The 23167-nt window shown below is 40.4% G+C and overlaps 1 protein-coding gene across 3 annotated transcripts in view; it reads right to left on the bottom strand.

The window, feature by feature from the left end:
* The window catches only part of LOC131354241 (receptor tyrosine-protein kinase erbB-4-like), a 418103-nt gene that overhangs the window by 121518 nt on the left and 273418 nt on the right, over window positions 1-23167 (bottom strand). For all 3 annotated transcript variants that reach the window (XM_058391635.1, XM_058391636.1, XM_058391637.1), the window contains exons 5-10: window positions 20670-20735; window positions 16411-16529; window positions 15071-15212; window positions 13238-13351; window positions 11238-11364; window positions 8377-8450 (exon numbers count right to left, since the gene is read on the bottom strand). In XM_058391635.1, coding sequence (XP_058247618.1) covers window positions 8377-8450; window positions 11238-11364; window positions 13238-13351; window positions 15071-15212; window positions 16411-16529; window positions 20670-20735 — 642 coding nt within the window. The remainder of the gene's footprint in view (window positions 1-8376; window positions 8451-11237; window positions 11365-13237; window positions 13352-15070; window positions 15213-16410; window positions 16530-20669; window positions 20736-23167) is intronic.

The following is a 23167-nucleotide window of genomic DNA, read 5'->3' as shown; positions in this document are numbered from 1 at the left end:
TTGAGAAGCCACTTTTTATATGACTGAGTGAGAGATCAACAACCCCAAGGGCATAGAAACGAGAAAGTAACGTTACACTGTATAAAAATTGTGACTTAAATCTTTCCTTTCTTATCTGCCTGCCTGCCTTCCTTCCTTCCTTCGTTCCATCCATCCATCCCCTTTCTTCTTTTACAGTCTTGTATCTTGCATGATCCTCATAATATTTTCTTCTTTTCTTTTTTCTATCCTTCCTTTCCCTCATCCTTCATTCACCTTTGTTAACCAGTCTTGCCTTCCCCATAGTCTTTAATTTCGTCCCCCTTGTCTTCCTTCCTTCCTTCCTTCCTTCCTTCCTTCCTTCCTTCCTTCCTTCCTTCCTTCCTTCCTTCCTTCCTTCATTCCTCTAGGTCCTTCCTTCGTTTTTTCCTTGACCTTTCCCTATCCTTCCTCATTTCCTTCTCCCTTGCCTTTCCTTCCTTTTGCCTTTGTCCTTTCTTCATTTTTCACTCCCTCCCTTCCATCCATCCATCCATTCTTCAGTCCATCCATCCATCCATCCATCCATCCTTCCTTCCTTCCTTCCTTCCTTCCTTCCTTCCTTCCTTCCTTCCTTCCTTCCTTCCTATGTTCTTCTTTTCTTACTTCTTCCCCCTCATCCTTCCTGCATTTACTACATGTGCTGAAAGCACAATGCACCAAGAGTGGCAATCCAGAGAAATTAAATTAGATTTTAGGAAGTGGAAAATTACAGCACATGTCTGGTGTATACAGTGTTCTTAATGAAACGACAACAATAAGCTCCAACCATACTCTATAATGTCCAAACAATATCACATTGATGGTGCAATTAAAAGGAACAACAATAAGCAATAAATATTAACGAATGTAATCACAGATTAGATCGCAGACTGAGGCCTGTGTGTTGAGCTGATTACATTTTTTAATTCTTCTGACCGCCTCCTCTAAATATCCAGCACCTGTTCCAGATGTTTTTTAAGTGGAATAGTTGAATGAAAGGCTAATGGCATGGACATTGGATTATTTAGAAATTTAAATAATGTATTGAAACGTTGAATATTTCATGAGACAGAATTGCACTGAGGACATGAGTGAAGAGAGGACAAACAGGATGGGGATGCTGAGAGGAGAAAGAAATGAAGTGGAGAGCAAGAAATCAGGAGGTGGAGATAAAAAGAGAGATCAGTGGTGCATATGGAGGAAAGCCAAGGTCTGTAAGGACAAGGAGAACATAAATTACCCAAATTACATTAAAATGGAGAAAGCAGGATGCGGCAAGATGTCAAAGATAAAGCATCAGTCGCATCACTCCTAAATCCACATGGGCTGAAAAATGAACCAAGTTTGGCTGTGCACTCCTGATAAACATGAACTCTGACCTCTAAACAATCCCTAAAGACAAGTTCCCTCAACAGAAGAATGCATTCCAGGATTACTAACTGACTTCCATAAACATCAGCACGGTCTTGCTTATCCGATTATCATTAGGCTTAGGTTATGTCGAATGTCAACCGTACAAGTCCCTGTACGAGGGAATGAGCTGTTACCATAGAAACGAGAATGTATTAAAACAAACCCATTAAGCCTGTGTTTTGCCTCCTTGGAGATGGAATAGAGTTTTTATAAATCAGGACTTGAGCAACACTATGGTATCTCACTGATGGTATCACTGTGATGTTCACCCCCTTCTTGTGTTATCTTTCATTGATGCTTTGGTTACATTATATTTGACTATTAATGCTGATGTTTCCGGTTTGTTAATATTTAGTGTGTGTAGATGTATGTATATGTGTATGGGGGGCATGGTGGCTGAGTATCTCCAGGGTAAAGGGTTTGATTCCAGGCTCTGCCCTATGTGTGGAGTTTGCATTGTCTCCCCGTGCTTCTGGGGTTTCCGGGTACTCTGGTTTCTTCCCGCGGTCCAAAGACATGCAATGCACTCTGATTAGCATCTCTAGACTGTCCATAGTGTGTGTGTTTATGTATGCAATTGTGCCCTATAATGGGTTGATACCCTGTCCAGTATACCCCAGTACCCTGAGATTCCCATGTGACCCTGTGTCAGATAAACAGTTATGGCTCTGAGGTGTGGTAGCTTATAGGTTAAGGTATTGGATGAGCTTGAATCCCATGTCCACCAAGCTGCCATTTCTGGGCCCCTGATTAACCCTCAGTTGCTCAGTTGTATAAAATGAGATGAATTGTAACTCTGGATTAGGGCGTCTGCCAGAAATGTCAACTGTGTTGATCGAAAGGTTAGGGTCCAATTCTCAGCACCACTAAGCTGCTACTGTTACTGTTATTGGGCCCTATCTGCTCCAGGGGCCCTGTATCACTCATGACCCTGTAATCTGAACCCAAACTCCTGTTACTTCCTTCAGTCTCCCTTGCCCTTTCTTCCTTTTTCCATCCTTCCATCCATCTATACTGCTTTTCTTCATGACAACCTAGAATATGTGACAATTATCATTTCACTGTTCTGTAACATATTCGTGATAAATAAACAGCTAATCGTTACAGAAAATAGATGGAAATATATCTAGGTTGTATTTAATGTCCTTTCCTCTCTATGTCATAAACCATGTTATACTGTAATTCAGCGCATTTAATCCCCAAATCCCTTTATCTTCTGTCACGCAGAGGAGGCCGGATTCCCCATTTAGAGTCTCTGGCTTTCTTTCTCTTTCCATTCTAAGGTTTATTTCTCACTGTACTCGCTTTTGGCTTGATTATTAGGCAAATAAACCCAGATTTCTGCAAAGCCACTTTGTGACAACGTTGTTAAAAGAGCTATACAAGTCAAATTGGATTAAACCGAACAGAATAGTATTAATAAAACCGTAGCCTTCTATACAACGGTGTAGAGATCATGTTCCACCTGCTTTTGCCTTTAAAACATGGTGATGGGGACAGGTAGAGAAAGCGTAAAAGAAAAATGATCCTGAAACAACTCTGCTTCCACTCTGATGCTTGGTAAATGTGGCTCTGTATCTTTAAACGAGTCCTCTAACTGTTATTAGTGCGCTTGTGAGCCCCTTGTGGGTTGTGAAGGCAGATTACGGCCCTGTCTTCCACGGTGATGTGTTGCTAGTGTGCCGTCTGTTGACACTAATTGCCTTAATGACAAAATTGCAGCAATGGGAAGTCACACAAAAGTGTGTGTGTGCGAGAGTGGATCATGTACGAGTGTGTGTAAGAATGTGTGTGTGTGTGTTACTCTATTCCCCGAGAGTAAGCAAGCCACTTGCCTGCCTGGTGTTTGTATCTGTTTATTTTATGTGTACAGCCAAGGCTCCATCATCCTAATGGCGCTAACGAGATCCCGCTGAGCACCTGTCTGCGTTAGGCTAACAACAGCATGCTAACAGAACCTTGCTAATAAATCTCTCTCACTATCACACATACACACACAAAGGCTAGGCTAACAGTAGTATGCTAACAGAATCTTTGCTAATAAATCACACACAGGTCGCGGCTGTCTGTGTTATGCTAACGGAATATGGCTAATAAATTGCACAATAAAATTCCCAGGGCTGTGCTAGGTTAAAAAGAGCATGCTAATACAACCTCACAGGTTTATATGTATATTTTCTTTCGAATACGTTATCACATTCTACTGCGGATTGTACGCTCCCCATAACCCGAGTCTATTAGCAGGATAACAAACTTCAATCGCTGATATGGTAAAAGAAGACATTTATGGAAGAAGTCTCCAGTTTCAGTTGTTTGTTAAGAGTTTATAGGAGAAACTTTATCTTCAGGAGTTTATGCTTCCTTGGTAACAAGCTGCAGTTTTATTGTTTTCAACATAACTTTAGTATAGAAGAAGCCTTTATTATCGGCACACATGCATTACAGCACTGTGGAATTTTTTTCCTCGCATATCCCAGCTGAGGAAGTTGGGGTCAGAGCGCAGGAACAGCTACGATACAATGCCCCCTGGAGCAGAGCAGGTTAAGGGCTTTGGTCAACTGCCCAGCAGTGGCAACTTGGCAGTGCTGGGGCTTGAACCCTGACCTTCCGATCAACAACGCACTGCTCCCTATGCTAACATTATGAGGCTAATTTTGAGTAAGACCACACAGGGAATGGTTGGATAAAAATATAAACAGATATAAGAATGTTTAGTGATATGATAACGGTTGCATTAAGGATTCTATCATCCAGACCATCTTTTATGATGACTTATGATGAGGAACCATGTGTGGTGAGCTGGTCTGCAGTTTTCTGGACTTCTGTATTTTCTCACTTCGAGCTTAACCTCAGTATTCCTACAGTAGCAGGTCTTCAGAAATCCTTACAGTTCACGACTCATCCCAGCCCACCTCCTACACCACATACTATTCTGTACATGATTCTGTCTAAAAATATATCTGTCCAGCTGGGGCATTTCAAAGTGACATTTCTTAACATCCTGAGCCGAGGTCACGGGGCAGAAATGACACACAGGCAGAGAGGACATTGTTCTGTCAAGCCTTGTGTTTCAGGAGGTGAGAGAGGGGGACACGCATGCCTGACTGCCTACGGTCCGTCCCCTGCTGTCGCCACCGTAGAGAGAGAGAGAGAGAGAGAGAGAGAGACCAGACAGACAGACAGATAGACAGAGAAAGTAAGACAGAGTGAGAGAGAAAGAGTGTGTGTGTGTGTGTGGGTGTAAGAGAGAAAGAGAGAGTGTGTGTGTTAGAGAAAAAGAGAGAGAGACAGAGTGAGAAACTGAGTGAGAGAGAGTGTATGTGTGAGGTGAGAGAGACAGACAGACAGACAGACAGAGAGAGAGAGACAGAGTGAGATACCAAGTGAAAGTGTGTGTGAGAGAGAGACAGTGAGAGTGAGACAGAGAAAAAGTCGGAGAGACAGACAGAAAGAGTGTGTTTGTGTGTGTGTGTGTGTGTGTGAGAGAGAGAGAGAGAGAGAGAGACTTTTCAGCTGCTTTGAAGCACAAGAACAAAGTCTACACTTCTTTAGGATGGAAAGGGAAAGAAGACAGAAAAAGAGAAGGTCGAAGACAGACATCTCTCTCTCCCTCTCTCTCTCTCTCTCTCTCTCTCTCTCTTTTTTACACTCTTGCCTGGAGTCTCAGTCTTCCAGCAGAACGCCACTGATTATGGAAATGTGTTCTCTTCAATTCCTGAATCTCTCGGAGACGGGCACAGGCAGCTTTATAGCACACTGCAGTGATTCTCAGTGCAGACCGGTCACAGGATGTTGACTGGTTTCCTGTAAGTGCAGCTCTGTAGTTTTGACAGTAGTTCTGTAAGGAGATTATTTAACATGTTTGGATGGGGTTTCAACTGCCAGGGATTTTGTAACCGTTACAGATAACTTTTTTTTTCCTCCTTTGTTTTCTGGCACGGCAAAGCCTTCAGGACAAGTCAGAAAGGGGTTGTGGTTCCTCTGTAACATGACAAGCTGTGCCTTTTTGCCTTTGTAGCTGATAGAAAGACTCACGAGTGGTGAAACAGAAAAGCGTTTATCTTATCGACAGTAGATCAGGAGTTCAACGCCCAACAGTGTAACAGATACCCTGATACACCGATCAGGCATAACACTATGACCAGCTGCCTAATACTGTGTTGGTCCCCCGTTTCGGTGCCAAGACAGCCCTGACCCGTCCTGCACTGTGTATTCTGACACCTTTCTATCAGAACCAGCATTAACTTCTTCAGCAATTTTTAGCAACAGTAGCTCGTCTGTTGGATCGGATCACACGGGCCAGCCTTCGCTCCTCATGTGCATCAATAAGCCATGGCCTACCATGACCCTGTCTCCGGTTCCTTCCTTGGATCACTTTTGATAGATACTGACCACTGAAGACCAGGAACACCCCACAAGAGCTGCAATTTTGGAGATGCTCGGATCCAGTGGTCTAGCCATCACAATTTGGCCCTTTATCAAACTCGTTCAAATCCTTACGCTTCACTTGCTGCCTAATATATCCCACCCACTAACAGGTGCCATGATGAGGAGATCATCAGTGTTATTCACTTCACCACTCAGTGGTCAGAATGTTAGGCCTGATCGCTGTATAGTACAAGAAAAAAATATTTATACTCTCACAATCCGGTGTCACCTTTTGAGTTTTGGTTCGTCTTAAGGTTTCTTCCTCATATTGTTTGAGGTGCTTTTTCCTCACCACCATCACCCCTGACTTGCTCATTCGGGCCACATTTAAATTTTAAGCTTCATAATCTCTATTCTGAATTTTTATTCCCTTATAAAGCGGCTTTGTGACAATGTCCATTGCTGAAGGTTCTACACAAAGAACATGATCTAAGGGTGGGAGGGGCATTCTCTAATTCCCCTGTCAATCACAGCAACTCTAGCCAGTGAGCTTGTACATGTGGAATAGAATAGAATATAAGCCTTTAATGGTCACATATACATTACAGGCACAGTAAAAATTCTTTCTTCACATGTCCCAAGAGCACAGGGTCATCCATGATACAGCATCCCTGGAGCAGTGAGGGTTAAGGGCCTTGCTCTAGGGCTCAACAGCAGCAGCTTGGCAGTGCTGGGCCTTGAACCCTGATTCTCCAGTCAATAACCCAGAGCCTTAACCACTTGAGCTACAATCTCCCAAAGGAGACCATGCCAAGCTAGGACTATTCACAAGGCATGGATACTTGGTAAAGCAAGGCACTTGCCCACTTGACTCTACTTTAATCAAGCATGAAGACGGTCTGAGTGTGAGGATAACAACCTCTTAAACAATACAAAAAATAGCATTTGACATGCTGTATCACATCAAAGAACAACTGCAGGCTTTGGTATTGAGGAGTTAAGAGTTAAATCTATACTGAACACAGATGTTACACTAATTTGCTCAGGAGCTCCTGGTTACACAACTCCAGCTGACTGTATATGACTGTAGAAAGGACTCTCCTGTGTTTATGATTAGTTATAATCACACTCTCCGGTGTTTAGGATGATTTATAATCACACTCTCCGGTGTCACACAAATGAGGATGAAGTTCGCTTCTGAGCCTGGTTCCTCTCAAGGTTTCTCCCTCATATCATCTCAGTGAGTTTTCTCTCACCACCGTCACCTCAGGCTTGCTCATTAGGGATAATCAGAAATTTATTTAACTATAAATCTAATAATAAACCTTGAAATTTTAGTTCTATATTTCTTAGTTTCTGTAAAGCTGCTTTGAGACAATGTCTATTGTTAAAAATGCTATGCATACTGAATAAAAAGAAGGGTCTAAGGTTGTTCTGGGACATATCTGGCATTTGACAGACACCCTTTTCCAAGCAACTTATATTTTGTCATTTTATACAACTCAGCAATTCAGGGTTAAGGGCTTTGCCCAAGGGCTCAGCTTGGTGGAGCTGGGATTCAAACTCACAACCTTTCAATGTGTAGGCCAACACCTTAACCACCAAGCTACCACATCCCCCTGGTTGGTTACCCCCTGCGTTGGTGGCAGTCATGTGATAAAAGTAAGCTGGCTAGTGGGTGAAACCAAACTGGAGAGAAAATGGTGGAAAAATTACTATGAAATAGAAACGATTATTTTTATTGAATCTTTTATTCAGCATCAGCTTCACCAATTCAACTTTGGTCTGATTTCCTTGAATTTTCTATTTTCTAGCTCTCTTTTCCACACGGCCTTTAAAACTTAGCAATTTTATTTTGCCGTTGCTTTTTGGGTTCATTTGATTGTGTGCAATTTTACTCCTATTCAGATTCAGTAAGTGGATTTCAGGCACAGAAAGGGTTTGCATGCAAGTGCAGGGTCTTTAGTGAGGGAAGTAGAGAAATTCAAAAGGGCAAACTAAAATCAAAGTCGACAGGAAGGCAAAAGTATCAAGCGATCGGCGGAAAGATTTAACCGAATGGACCTCGAAGGATCAGCACACTGTAAAAGCTTGTACACAGACAAATGGCTAACACCACTAGTTTGATGCTAGGAGGAATGCTTTGTGCATGCAAAAAGCTATTTATTTATTTAAAATATGTATTTATTTAAAATATTTATTTATTTATTTATTTACTTTTATATTGAAAAATATATATTATAAAAATATAAATTTATGTATTAATTTCATATTTAAAATATTTATTATATAAATATTTATTTATTTCATATTTAAAATATTTATTATACAAATATTTATTTATTTATTTTATTTCATGTTTCAAAATACTTGTAATTTATTTATTTATTTATTTATTTGTTTGTTTATTTATTTATTTATTGTGTGTGTGTGTGTGTGTACTGAGTGCAAAATAGACACTTCTAACTGAAAAGTCCACGAAACCAGAGCAAGTTTAGCACATCACGCTGCAGGTCATGAACCAAGGTTCACGTTCTTGCTGAGGAAAAGTTGACAGGTAAGAAAGTTCTCTACGAGAAAGCTTTAGCGTCTTACCGGTGATCTCCCGAACAGTGCGGAACACGTTCAGTTTCTCTGGATCCAAAGCCTCGATGTTGTGGTATACATCACTGCCAAAAAGACAAAAAAGAAGGAAAGACATTAGCAGAGAAGATAAAAGGAAGACAAACAAGTGCTTTTATTATGCAACAAATGTTCAATGCATATTTTTGGAACAAGGTTATCACAAGCAGAAATTTCAGCTTTCTTCAAAAAGATACACAGCCCGAAGAGGGCAAGCATGTGGGCTAGGCTTCTCGCTAGCTAAAATTTGATGATCTTTTATTTGTCAGACAGAAAATTCTGACAAGACCTTCAAACTTTCATATATTCCTCAGAGAAAATGCAACCCAATACATTTCCAGAAACAAAGGCAATGCGAGTCTATTATGATATAAAAACAAATAGTATTATAGTGAGATGATATTTGGAAAGAGAAAGGTTTATTATTATAAAAGGACATAATATCTGGACAAACATGTCTTCCACAGTGGCCTCGTTCCCTAATTAAAGACTGAGGGGAAAAAATCTTCTCCATGTTTTAATGATCAGTTTTATTTATTTATTTTATTTTCTGGTGTGATGAATTCGATTTCATTGATTTTAGCACTACAGCGAAGGTTATGGAAACCTATGGCCATGAGCTGCATCTGCAATTTCCTCTTTGAGAATTTAAGGGATCGAAGTTTGCAGTAAAACATCAAGCAATTTGCAACTGTCGTCATGACAACCACACTGATTACAGTTACACTGGATTACTGTTAGCAAGTCAAATTACTAGCTTTATATCTAAGTATATCTTAGAGACCATAAACAAAACTAAGTGCACTACTAGCTATCAGTTCCAGTAGGTGATTATTCTCCTCAGTCTTTATTAGAACACAGTATGCATGTTAGAAACAACTCCCTGCTGGTTCTACAGTGGATTATAGATGGCTGATTTAAAGGAGGTAGGGGCAAAACATTGTGCTTGGCTGACATGGTATATCTATAAAGTCATGGATGTGGTAGATGATCCTTGTGATAAAACGACCAATGATGTAGGTATAGCTAATAAACCGGCAGCTCAATGTGTTTACGTATTTTAATAAATACATTATGCCTATTTTACTGGACGTCTTGTAAAATCAGGAACTGAGGAGACAAATTCCTCGTAAGTCTAAACTGATAAAAATGGATCGTTCTGACAGAAGGGCACAGGGAGGTGAAATGGTGGGAGGGGGGAGGAGGGGAGAGAGAGAGAGAGAGAGAGAGAGAGAGAGAGAGAGAGAGAGAGAGATAAAAGAGATAAAAGAGAGAGGCATGAGAGAGAGAGAGAGAGAGAGAGAGAAGAGAGACAACAGAGAGAGATAGAGTGACACATGAGACAAGAGCTAAAGGAGAGAGAGAGAGAGAGAGAGAAAGACAGACAGACAAGAGACAAGAGAGAGAGACAAGAGAGAGAGACAAGAGAGATGACAGAGAGAGACAGAGAGACACAGGAGACAAGGGCTAAATGAGAGAGAGAGAGAGAGAGAGAGAGAGAGAGAAGAAAAGTAAAGCGTATCTAAGAGAGTAAGGTTGTCCTGAGAGACTGTATGAACTGCAGCTGGTGTTAAGCCTCGGTCAGTGTTAAAAGCAGCTCCTGCACCTCGGGGTCAGACGCAGCTGATAACGTGTCAACACTGCCTTTTTTTTCTCTTCAATGCGTACATCACTCTGCTTTTTCCACTCCCGTGAGATCACAGCTTCTCATTCTACCCCAGCCAGGGCAGAGCTTACATCATTTACACCAGACTGCATTAGCTCCAGTATTACAGAAGAACATTCCAGCACTGGTTGTTGAGTTCTCAGTTTTAACACCAGGTCTAAGTTAAAGTATTTATGTTTACTTTGGGTCCAGTTAACCCTTGGTGTGTCCTGCAAATCACTGCGGCATTTTCAGAACTCCAGAGTGGACCAGAACAACCAGTCTGAGAGTGAGCCGTCTCAAGATACTTCATACTTTATGAGGAATTTGAGTCGACTCTGATTCGACCTGAATGTGCTGTTTGTTTCAGAGTGCAATTTGTTTTTATTTTGTACATTTTGTGTGTGTGTGTGTGTGTGTGTGTGTGAGAGAATGGATAAAGAAAGAAAAAAGGGGGCTGCAGAAATGCCATGTGTTTTGTGAAGGCAAACATGTGAATCATTTATCCATATGAATCATTTATTTATCGACCTCTGTGACATCTACTGTACTGTAAAGGTTCATTTACATTTTTTTTTGCCATATTTCTGACCTACTTACATAACAAAGTTTTTTTTTCTCCATTCATTCATTCTTCATTTAATTATCTGTTAAACCATATAAACACAAACGAATCAAAGGAATCATTTTCGGTCTGATTCAGACTCCGTCTGTTGACTCGTTAAGTTTTTTAAAAGGATCTTTAAGAGTTCCCTGGACAATTTAGAGTTCCTGGTTTCACTTTATTTGCTTGGAAACCCTCTGAAGTAGAATATTTTGTCGCCAGGATTGAATCAAGCTAGAAAACAAGAACAAAACCAGATGATTCAGTGACTCTGAATCGTTTAAGACTCAACACACTTGAATATATATTTTTTTTCTTTACCGCTAGCGACGGTAGACCCGGAACGTATGACTATACGATATATATAAAGCAACAAAACATCTTAACGAAGCCCTAAACACAACACCGTGCCTTAAACGACGAGAGTTAATTCATTCTCTGTTCATATCGTTCCTTCAGTCTTTATCTAATTCCATCAGGTCGCTAGCGCTGTAATCTGTGTTGATCTGCACTATGGTGGTGTTTGCAGTTAGCGTTATGGATTTAAACGGCGCTAATCTGCGGCGCTTAGAGAACGGCTCTCACCCTTTGATTCCCGTGATGAGGAACACCAGGTTGCCATTGATCTTAGTGCAGTTAATAAACCTGTCGATGTTGCTGGAGTCGACAGTCTGAGCTGTTTGCAGACTCGCAGTCCCGATTCCATCACACGCTGTAACACACACACACACACACACACACATTCAGCAACATTTAGAGAGGAGGAACTGCCACAAGGCATCTTTAGGGCAACTAAGCTATAAAATATAGGTTAAACGAAGGAATCATTTAAAATGTAAAATAAATCAGTATAAATGTTTTTTTATGAAGTTAGTAAAGCAGAAGGGCTGGATATGTTAGCAGTAAAGTTATATATTGGGAGTCTGTGGGTGCCTTTGGGGCATTTTTAAGTTAAACAGGTGGTTTTGTACCTTCGGGGCATTTTTTAGGTTTTATTGTAATGATTGTACAATAGATTTCAGGTACGTGAGAAAACCATTAAGGCAGATTTATTTGTGTGTGTGTTTGTGTGTGTGTGTGTGTGTGTGTTTAGGAGCAGAATTGACCTTATCAGAATAGTTGTTCAGTGTTTTTCAGCAGTGTGTGAGTACCACTGGGGCAGATTTAGGTTGCCAGATTCGTATACAGTGTGTTTAAGGTGTGTGTGTGTGTGTTTGTGTGTGTGTGTGCATGTGTGAGTGTGTTTGTGTGTGTTCCTTGGGGGATGATTTTAGAAGCAGTTCAAGCAATGTGTGTGTGTGTGTGTGTGAGAGAGAGAGAGAGATAGAGAGAGAGAGATTAGTTTAAGAGTAGATATGACATAATGCGAATAGTTGTTCAGTGTTTTTCAGCAATGTGTGAGTACCTTTGGGGTAGATTTAGGTTGCCAGATTGGTATGCAGTGTGTTTCAGGTGTTTGTGTGTGTGTGTGTGTGTGTGGGTGTGGGTGTGGGTGTTCCTTGGTGGCTGATTTTAGAAGTTATGAGAATAGCTGTTCAGTGTTTTTCAGCAGTGTGTGTGTACCTTTGGGGCACACTGCAGGTTATCTGACTGTATTGCATGTCTCAGAGTTCAGGTATATTTGAGTACCTGTAAGGCAGATTTAGTTTGCCCAGCTGGGTGTACAGTGTGTTTCAGGTGTGTGTCCTTTAGGGCAGATTGTAGTTTAACTGACTGCTTGTGCTGCATGTATCTGATGTGTTCGGTGAAGTATGTTTGGTGCATATTTTCGGGTTTAGATTTTTCTATAGTGTGTTTCAGGCATGCTAGTAGAACAAACCTTTGGGGAAAACCTTGTGTTTCGAGTTTGAGAGTGTGTTTCAGCTGTGTGGGGGTTATTTTGCGGCATATTTGATGTTAACAGAAGGCTGTGCAATGGTGGACAGGTTGTTTCTATAGTGTGTTTCATGGGGGTTGGTGCTTTGGGGGCATATTTTAACAGACTGGCTACATAGTTATATGGTGTGTGTGTGTGTGTGTGTGTACCTTTGGGGCATGTTTTTACATTAACAGGATGGTTAAAGGTGTGATTTTCATGATTTTAGGTTAACTGTATGGCTGTTGTGTATACCTTTGGGGCAGATTTTAAAAGGACAAAATGGTGGGATAGTGTGTTAAAAGTGTGAATGAAAACCTTTGGGGCATATTTTAAGTTAAGAGAAAGGTTAAATATGCTTTGTGCGTGTGTGTGTGTGTGTGTGTGTGTGTGTGTGTGTCTTTGGGACAGAATTTAAATAGACAGAATGGTTGGATACTATGTTATAGGTGTTAAGGGACACCTTTGGGGCAGATTTTAAGTTAAGAGAAGGTTTAACATGTTTTGTGTGTGTGTGTCTGTGTATACCTTTGGGGCAGATTTGAAATGGACAGAATGGTTGGATAGTGTGTTAAAAGTGTGAATGAACACCTTTGGGGCAGTTTTAAGTTAAGAAAAGGGTTAAACATGTTTCATGTGTATATGTGTATGTGTGTGTGTGTGTGTGTCTTTGTGGCAGATGTTGAAATGAACATCTGCTTAGATGTGTGCTATAGGTGTGGGTGGTTACCTTTGGGGCATATGTCAGTGCAGGGAATGCACATTTTGATCTTGTTCTCTTCCACTTCCATCTTGTTGCTGGGACACGCTCGGACACAAGAGCTGTGATCCACAACAAAGTTATCTGCCAGAGCAACACAAAGTGTAGTCACATACACAACATACATATATATATATATATAAAAACAACAACACACCACAAACACTTCTCATTCTAAAGCAAGCCATTTTTATTTATTTATTTTTTTTCTGAAATCTCGACAGAGAGCCGCATGGCACATCAGCGGGACAGACGGATAAACATCAGCAGTCTCGCAGTGAGTCAGCTGCAGGAGACCGTCTCGCTCCACACTAAAGCCCTTCATCACGGGATGATCGCCATGCCAACGAGAAAATCCAGCCAGGAGGAGAACAGACCTCCCGCTCGATCTGTCTCAGTCTCACACCTCACTCTATTCATGGCTTCACCTTCGAAGAAAAACTCCCACACTCAAATATGAAACAGTTAGAGTCTCTACTGGATTTATTTCTAATGATTACCTTCTAAATGTTAATATCTCAGTTCTAACAAAAATGGATGATACGGTGTACAGTATTTATATCACAGTGCTGGTCTCCAACCTGATTTGTCAAACGGTATTGATTCAGTAGCACACAAGAACTGAGAAAACAACCTAAAAAAAATTTCTCCAGAGGCAGGTGAAGCAAAAAAAAAAAAAAACCTTTCACCTGAGTTTGTAAACACTTTGGTGGGCCTGAAGTCATTTAACTGAGGAGACATGCTTCTGGAATTTTTCCTACAATTTCTAGCAAAGATTTATGAGGATTCTGGGCACAAGGTGGGAGATACCATGGATCACAGGACACACATACACACACACACATACACACACACACTCACACAAGACACTTTAGAGATGCCAATCAGCCTACAAGGCATGTCTTTGGACTGGTGGAGGAAACCAGAGAACCCAGACAAAACCTCTGAAGCACAGGGAGACCACACACACACACACACACACACACACTACGGACACTTTAGAGATGCCAATCAGCCTACAAGGCATGTCTTTGGACTGGTGGAGGAAACCAGAGAACCCAGACAAAACCTCTGAAGCACAGGGAGACCACACACACACACACACACACTCACACAAGACACTTTAGAGATGCCAATCAGCCTACAAGGCATGTCTTTGGACTGGTGGAGGAAACCAGAGAACCCAGACAAAACCTCTGAAGCACAGGGAGACCACACACACACACACACACACACTACGGACACTTTAGAGATGCCAATCAGCCTACAAGGCATGTCTTTGGACTGGTGGAGGAAACCAGAGAAGCCAGAGAAAACCATCGGGATGCATCGGGAGGACATGCAAACTCCACAGACACACACACACACACACACACAGAGGGCAAAAATGGAACTCAATCGTCTAACCTCACAGTTTTTGTACCTTTGGGGCAGATCTTAGATTAACAGAATGATTATCCAATAGACTTCAGGTATTGTGAGGACCTTTAGGGCAGATTTTAGGTTGTTTAGGTGTTTCAAGGTGTGTATACTGTATGTTCATTTGGGGCAGATGCTAGGTTAAGTGACTGCTTGAACTGGTGTATTTTGAAGTATATTTAATGCCAATTTAAGTAAACAGAAGCTGAAAATTCTTTTCAGGCATGTTTTTCAGGGGTACTTACCTTTGGGCAAATCTTGTGTTAAAAAGTGTGTTATATAAATGTCTATATAAGAACACAGACATGCTGGATGAGGCATGAGGCTGGAAAAGTTTGTGTGTGTGTGTGTGTGTATGTGTGTGTGTGTTGTGGTGGGTCTTACGTGGGCACTTCTTGACGCAGAAGGCTCCGTATGTGTACTTGGCGCGAGGGTTGTGTTCCAGTTGGAAGGTTGTGGGGTTGTAGACGAAGGGCTGAGGACATTGCGTCACACACGCCCCACTGTCATTAAAGTTAGTGCAGGCCTGGAATAGATCAGATATAATCACTATTAAATCATCTATAAAGCAGAATTAGTCACATGGTTTTAGTTATAAATAGTAAAGGACCTAGATCAACCAGATGGTATAAAAGTGGTCTATTCCAATAAAATAAAATAAAATAAAATAAAATAAAATAAAATAAAATAAAATAAAATAAAATAAAAATAAATTATATATTCTATATCTAGGCATGCTCTGTCCTGGGCTGAATTTCCCCTAATTGGGACTAAATAAATAAATTTTCTTTTCTTTTCTTTTCTTTTCTTTTCTTTTCTTTTCTTTTCTTTTCTTTTCTTTTCTTTTCTTTTCTTTTCTTTTCTTTTCTTTTCTTTTCTTTTCTTTTCTTTTCTTTTCTTTTCTTTTCTTTTCTTTTCTTTTCTATAAATAAGACAGCAAAAAGCAGCTCTGTAGGATGACACAAAATACAGAAACACAACAACCTCGAAATTATTTTTGAGGCTTTTTTTTTCAATCAGAAATACAAAATGGTGGCTAAAAACATAACAGTCATGGAGCACTTAAAATCTTAAGTATAACCTGCTGCCTCTACAATCTGCTCCATGACTGTTATGTTTTTAGCCACCATTTTTCTACAGGCTGCATGTAGTGCCTGAGCTGATGCAAGGGATTCTGGGATTTGTACCACAGCTTAGGTTATAGAGTGTGTTTTTTGCTTTTAATAATCAACCAGGTGAAGGATTTCCTCTACAAATACTGGATTTGGGAATGACTTGCTGTTGTGTGCCTGTGTGTGTGTGTGTGTGTGTGTTTGGTCGGGGTGGAGGGGCAGAGTTCCTTATAGCATGGTGTAAATATATAGCGTCACAGTTAACAGTATTACATGGGTATTAATCCACGCTGATGATGAATGCTCAATTCTGATTGGTCAGAAGGTGTTGATTAATTTCCTACAACAGCAGCTCCGAAAGTAGTGCAGCTGCAACTCACAGTTATAGGAAAATAATTCATTTTATTAATTATTTTCCTATACCTAAATAATTAAAGTGGTCACTAAGCTTCATCGCACCACATCGTTGTTGATGATTTTCCTGTCACAAAATTAGATCTTATCATAGTCTATGGTGACTTAAATAAGTAACGGTGACATTTTTTGAAAGTTAAAAAAAAATGAAAGAAAATCTGTGTGTGTGTGTGTGTGTGTGTGTGTGTGTATACATACAAAGCAGTCAGTGTCTTTGGGACCCGAGCAGCCTCCTGCACACTCCTTATGGCAGCAGTCACTGACATACGGACCAAAACAACGTCCATCACACTGTTCAGCACAAACCGTCTTAGTCACTGAGAGAGAGAGAGAGAGAGAGCGAGAGAGAGAGAGAGACAGACAGACAGACAGAGTGTGTGTGTGAGAAACAGAGAGAGAGAGATACAGACAGATAGATACAGACAGACCAGCACACACAAACATACACATAGAGAGAGAGAGAGAGAGAGAGACAGGAGAAGACAGACAGACAGATGGACAGACAAACAGATGGACAGATAGGAGAGGACAGACAGACAGATGGACAGACAGATGGACAGATAGACAGACAGAGAGTGAGAGAGAGAGAGAGAGAGAGAGAGAGAAAGACAGACAAACAAACAAACAGGCAAACAGACAGTGTGTGTGTGAGAGAGAGAAACAGACAGACAGAGAGATAGAGAGAGAAAGAGAGATACAGATAGATAGATACAGACAGACAGACACACACACAGAGAGAGAGAGAGAGAGAGAGAGAGAGAGAGAGAGGGAGAGATGGTACGTTAGTTCAGCATTTCTAAATATCACACACTTTCAGAAGCAACACTCACACCACATTTTCACCTCGGTATAGTCTTCACAAGCATGAATAAAAAACCTGTGATTATTGGTGGGCTGTGGGTCACGTGACTTTATTCAGGGAATGCTGCGGCAGTGTTAGCTTGTCTGTGAGCAACTAGAATAATAAAACAGTTCACTTCCAACAGGATTATAAATTTCCCTCAGCAGTTTCTCTCTCTTACTGGAACATGTAGCATCTAACACCTCTGTATTACAAACAGGAAGGAAGCTATGGAGGTTAAAATGATCTGACCTTGCTGTGACCTTGACCCTGTTTGAATGGATTCGAGTTCATATTCTGCTTATACAACATAAAGAAGATAATTATGCAATGATTAAAAATATCAAGCAAAATATCCCACAAATGTTCAACTGCTCAATCTTAACGAATCAAAAGAGTCGACTCTCACAGTTCAGATGAGTTGATTGATCGGAATCACTAGAAAAAGACAGAATTTTTGAAACTTCTTGTGCACAATTGTTGCTGTGTTGATATGCTAATTATGCAGCCATGCTCATTTGTATACCCAACCTAGCCACGCCCACAAAGCGCTTATATGGTAAATGTGAAGGTCTTGGACCAAGCAAGACTGATCTAATTGATTCAACTGAAATATTTTGAAATGAATTGAGACTTTTTACAGACATCATTTCACACGAATATTCAAGACCATGTGTTTATCTTCGGATTGTTCAGATTGTTCTGCTTATTATTATGTTTTAGCGACATTTATTAATTCTAACCGTGTGTTTGTTGAGTTCAGATAATCTCCCTGATCTCACTGATCATATGTAGCTCTATTCCCGCGTATACCATCTGTGTATGCATGCGCACGTGTAGATAATCCCTGAGACCCTGCAATGTGCGTGAGCATGTGTTTCACCATACATGTCCAGATTCTCAAGTGTTCTGTTTGTGTGTGTGTGTGTGTGTGTGTGAGAGAGAGAGAGAGAGATAGTGGAGAATGGAAATGAGAACACCTATGAAAAAAAAGAAAAAACAGCTAGACTGCAATACTGTGTGTGAACTTAAATATATTAATTATTGCATTGAATTATTGCATAATTAATGCACACACACACACACACACTTGTGTATATGTAGAAAGAGAGAGAGAGAGCAGAGGTTTTGTCCCACAGCAATTCACCAAGGAAAACAAAAAAGCTCCACTATTCAGAGAACAAAGACATCTGAACAGAAAACACCCTGAGAGAGCTAGCATTTAAAAAATACAGAGTTATTTATTTATTTATTTATTTATTTATTTATTTTTATGGACATTTAAACATTTTGTTTTGCATTTGATGCTGATACTCAAATCTGATTGGTCAGAAGATGCTGATGATAGATAGATAGATAGATAGATAGATAGATAGATAGATAGATAGATAGATAGATAGATAGACTACACATGTGGATAGATAGATAGATAGATAGATAGATAGATAGATAGATAGATAGATAGATAGATAGATAGATAGATAGATAGATAGATAGATAGATAGATAGACAACACATGTGGATGGATGGATAGATAAATAGATAGATAGATTTGTTGAGCACCTTGCTCCTGGGCCCAACAGTGGTAGCTTGGCAGTGCTGGGGCTTTAACCCCAATATTCCAATCCACAACCCAGACCCTTTAGCCATCACTGCCCCAAAGAAGACCAAGGTCTATTGAGCAGCTGGGACTATTCGCAAGGCATGGGTGCTTGGTAGGCATGGGCATGTCTCAGTTGTGATCTTCTACAGCATCAATTCTACTCCAAGAAATGTCATGCTACGTTTTTTTTTTTTTTGTGACTGCCCTCGTCACGAATCTTTTATTGTCACAACGTTTGTTTTCTTTTCTTTTCCTGAACTTGTCTCCACCCTTTTGTCTCATCATGTCCATGTGGCTGTTGATTGCATCCATCTGTTTTCAGTTTACTTCTTAATTAGTGCGTCTATTTATACGGTTCTGTGTGTCTTTATTTATTTATTTCTAACAAAACCTTATTCTGTCTGTTCACTCAGACCTTCCTAGTTTTTTTATTTCTTTGTTCAGAGACTCGCTTTTGTTGTCCTGGTCTTTAAATACCAGGCTGAGAACATCTCACTCAGGTCTGAGCTCAGAAACTGTTCTCCTGATGGACAATTTGTACAAATCTTAAATAAGAAGCGATAATAGTACAATCGCTGAAATCCATTTCATATAAATTTAACCCTAAAGAAAAGATTAATTCTAACCTTCTCATTTAGAGACTTTTCCAACTCATTATGAGTCTTCACCCATCATCCTTACTCCCTTCGGTCCACACGAAGAAACCATTTAACTTAATAACTCTTCTATAGTCAGTAATAAAAACAATTTTTTTCCCTCTGATTTCTGTAGTTCTGCTCGGTGATAATGGCTGCGATGACGCGCTACACAAAGCAAATTGAAGCGCACCGAAGTCAGGTCTAAAAGTTGAGAGAAAGTTCAGTCGAAGCAGCTAGGGGATGATGACGAATTGTGTGAGTGAAGAAAATATATATAAAGAAAACAAAAAGAAGGAAGGACCAACAAACAACCGTGTTCATAAGGCAGCTGTCTGGCCTGATTGACAAAATTACAGTAACAGACCTCTCTAAAAGCTGCTGGAAACACACAACAGAACTAAAAGCACAAAGACAAAGCAAGACCGGAGACAAGAGAGAGAGAGGGAAAAAATAAAGGATAGAGAGTGTGTGTGTGTGTATGAGAGAGAGAGAGCGAGAGAGAGAGAGAGAGAAAGGTGTCAGGTGGAAAATGATAGCTACACAGAGGAAATGAACATTTCCAGATGGAGGAAAGCATAGCGTGAAATGAAAGAGACATCTGTAAAATAAAGACAAGAGATGGAGAATGCAGAGAGGACAGTTTGATTAATTAGGGCAGGTTTTAGAAGAAAAGAAGAAGAAAAAGAAGAAGAAAAAAAATATTCTGACCCTCTGAGTTTGTTTCGAAAAGTTCGATTTTTACACTGCTAGCCTGACGTGAGAAAGAATACGTGCAGTGTTGTGTTTTGCATCCAGGACCCCGAGTGTGAAGAGAGACTACGCCTGTACGGCTGCCAGATTTTAGATTTCAGACCATCGATCGCTCGGATTTTAATGGAACCAAAGTAGCGCGGTGATGAGCGTTTCTCTCGGGCGAAAGAGAGCAACACACTACTGCTTTATTACACGAGTTATACTGAAGCCAGCTGACAAAACACACGTCAGGGGTTTGTGTTCTTTTGTTTTTTCTTTCCGTCTGAAAAAAGCTGATGCCTCCATTTTCAGGACGAACGTAAAGAAAGTAAACTCTTTGATGAAAAACAAAACATGTTCCTTAAGGGTTCTTTGGCTAGTTAAGGGTTTCTTCGCTTTCTCAAGTGGGCTCTTCTCTTCTTTTCTCTGTTTCTGTTTTTTTCCTCCTTCAGAACATGAACCACAGACACCACCGATATTGCTGATTTTTTTTTTTTTGATGAAGAAATAAAGAGATGCTCTTCACTTCTTTGTTGATTTGCTCTCATTATTTAAATCTGAAACCGAAGCTTGAACACTTGTAATGGTAGAATTTTTTTAAAAAAGTGTATGGAAGGATATTTATCCAGAGACTGAGACTCACAGCTCTGACACTGGCTCTCTTTCGGACCCCAGCAGCGGCCATTGCAGGCACGATGGCACCTCTGACCTGGAAAAAATATAAAGACACACATCAGAGTCATATTTAATGTATTTCAGAAGCCATCAAGAAAGGAAAGCCATCAAGGAAGGAAAAGCAGTTATGATTAAGAAAAAAATGAAAGCACAGATTTATTTCATGAACATAATCTATATTATTTAATATTTCAGTATTAGGCAGATTTGAAACCTTTATTTTTAGGCCACACCCATTTTGGGTTTAAATAAATAAACTAAAAGATATAAACTAGTGGCTTTACACCCCTAATTTTGTGGATATATTAAAGAGATATGTCCTTTTTTCATTTGTTTGTTCGTTCGTTTGTTCCTTCCTTCCTTTGCATATTTCCTTCCTTCTTTCCTTCCTTTATCTATTTCCTTCCTTCCTTCCTTCCTTCTTTCCTTCCTTCTTTCCTTCCTTCATATATTTCCTTCCTTCCTTCACATATTTCCTTCCTTCCTTCCTTTGCATATTTCCTTCCTTCCTTCCTTCCTTCCTTCCTTCCTTCCTTCCTTCCTTCCTTCCTTCCTTCCTTTTTCCTTCCTTCCTTCCTTCCTTCCTTCCTTCCTTCCTTCCTTCCTTCCTTCCTTTTTCCTTCCTTCCTTCCTTCCTTTTTCCTTCCTTCCTTCCTTCCTTTTTCCTTCCTTCCTTCCTTTTTCCTTCCTTCCTTCCTTCCTTCCTTTTTCCTTCCTTCCTTCCTTCCTTCCTTCCTTTTTCCTTCCTTCCTTCCTTCCTTCCCTCACTCATTTCCTTCATTCCATCTTTCCTTCACTTACTTCAATTTACCCCTTCACCATTTCCTTTCATTTTCAATTTCCTATAATATATACAGAGCAAATTCTCAAAAAAACCCATGAAGATGAAGTTCAAGAGCTTTATTTAAAGTTCAGAATGAAGAAAACGTCTGATCTCTGTGACTTTAGCCACGGTACAGATGTGGGTGTCTGATGGGCTGGTTTGAGTTTTTCAGAAACCGCTGAACCCCTGGGATTTCCTCCATCACAGTACTGATATACAATAATGAGAAATTTAAGAACCCTCTATCTACCCTCTATCACACCCCCTTCTCTACAGTCCATGATGTCCACCCTGGACCATTTCAATCTATCTGCTATATGATCTCATATCCTCAGTGCAAGCTGTTCTGAGGCTTGTGTGCATTTGCAGTAACCATCAAACCCATCCCAATTAGCGATTAGTGAAAAGCTGCTCTATAACAGGACACGGCACTCAGCGGGGTTCTTTTGAACACTCGTACCCACCTCGTCGATGAGCAGCGCTGCTCAGAATTTTGATCTGGGGGTTTTAAACGGCAGCTGAGAAAAAAAAAAGCGAGCAGATTTCCGTCTCAGCGAGACCGTGCAGGTGGGTTAGAGGAGACAGCAAAGGCTCGGTCAGACACTAAGCTCTTTTTGATTGACTCACCGGAGATCCTGGCTTCCTCTGAGTGCAGAGAACCTAGTGTAGATAGTGTAGCTATCTTTCTTTTTCTCTGTCTCTCTCTCTCTCTCTCTCTTTCAGTTTCTCTTTTTGCTATAGTCTGCTTTACCTCCTAGCTTTAATTGACTTGTGGGTAATTACAGTCTAAGATTAGTGAGCGGTGAAGTGTCAAACCCCGTCCCCGGACCACTTCACTTAAGAGTAATTACACCAATGGAAGACTCTCTATTCTTTCTCACCGTCTCGCTGAGTCTCTCTGTGTCTCGGCAGAGTGCTTTCTCTCTTATATCCTTCTCCAGCTCAGTAGTTTTCTCCTACGACTCGTTGACCTATCCATTCACAGGCTTCAGTCTTTCTCAGATTCTCAGCCGCTCATCTGATTCACTTTCAAGTCAGGTAGGGGACGAGGTACGGGGACCGGGACAGAACCGGATCCGAATATAATGTATTATTAAAAAAAGCATTTTTTTTTAAAAAAAGAAAAAAATCTTAATCTTAAAATCTTTCAAAAAATCTTTCAAAATAATGCATGTCAAGTGTTGACACCAAGAATCAACTGGAGTGATGTAGCTGAGGTTGAGGAAACATCAGAGGCACCATGGTGATGCTTTATACCAGTGCCACGCCCACATCAGGTTTAAATCCAAAATCCTGTCTGTCTGTCCGTCTTTCTTTCTTTCTTTCTTTCTTTCTTTCTTTCTTTCTTTCTTTCTGTCTGTCTGTCTAACAACCCAACTAACCATGAAGCACATCACAAATATTTCAACATGAATGTTTCTTTCTTTCTTTCTTTCTTTCTTTCTTTCTTTCTTTCTTTCTTTCTTTCTTTCTTTCTTTCTTTCTGTCTGTCTGTCTGTCTGTCTGTCTAATAACCCAACTAACCATGAAGCACATCACAAATATTTCAACATGAATGTTTCTGTCTGTCTGTCTGTCTGTCTGTCTTTCTTTCTTTCTTTCTGTCTGTCTGTCTGTCTGTCTGTCTGTCTGTCTGTCTAACG

This window comes from Hemibagrus wyckioides, linkage group LG06 (assembly GCF_019097595.1).
Source record: "Hemibagrus wyckioides isolate EC202008001 linkage group LG06, SWU_Hwy_1.0, whole genome shotgun sequence".
Lineage (NCBI taxonomy): Eukaryota > Metazoa > Chordata > Actinopteri > Siluriformes > Bagridae > Hemibagrus > Hemibagrus wyckioides.
This window is presented reverse-complemented; position numbering and strand designations above follow the sequence as displayed.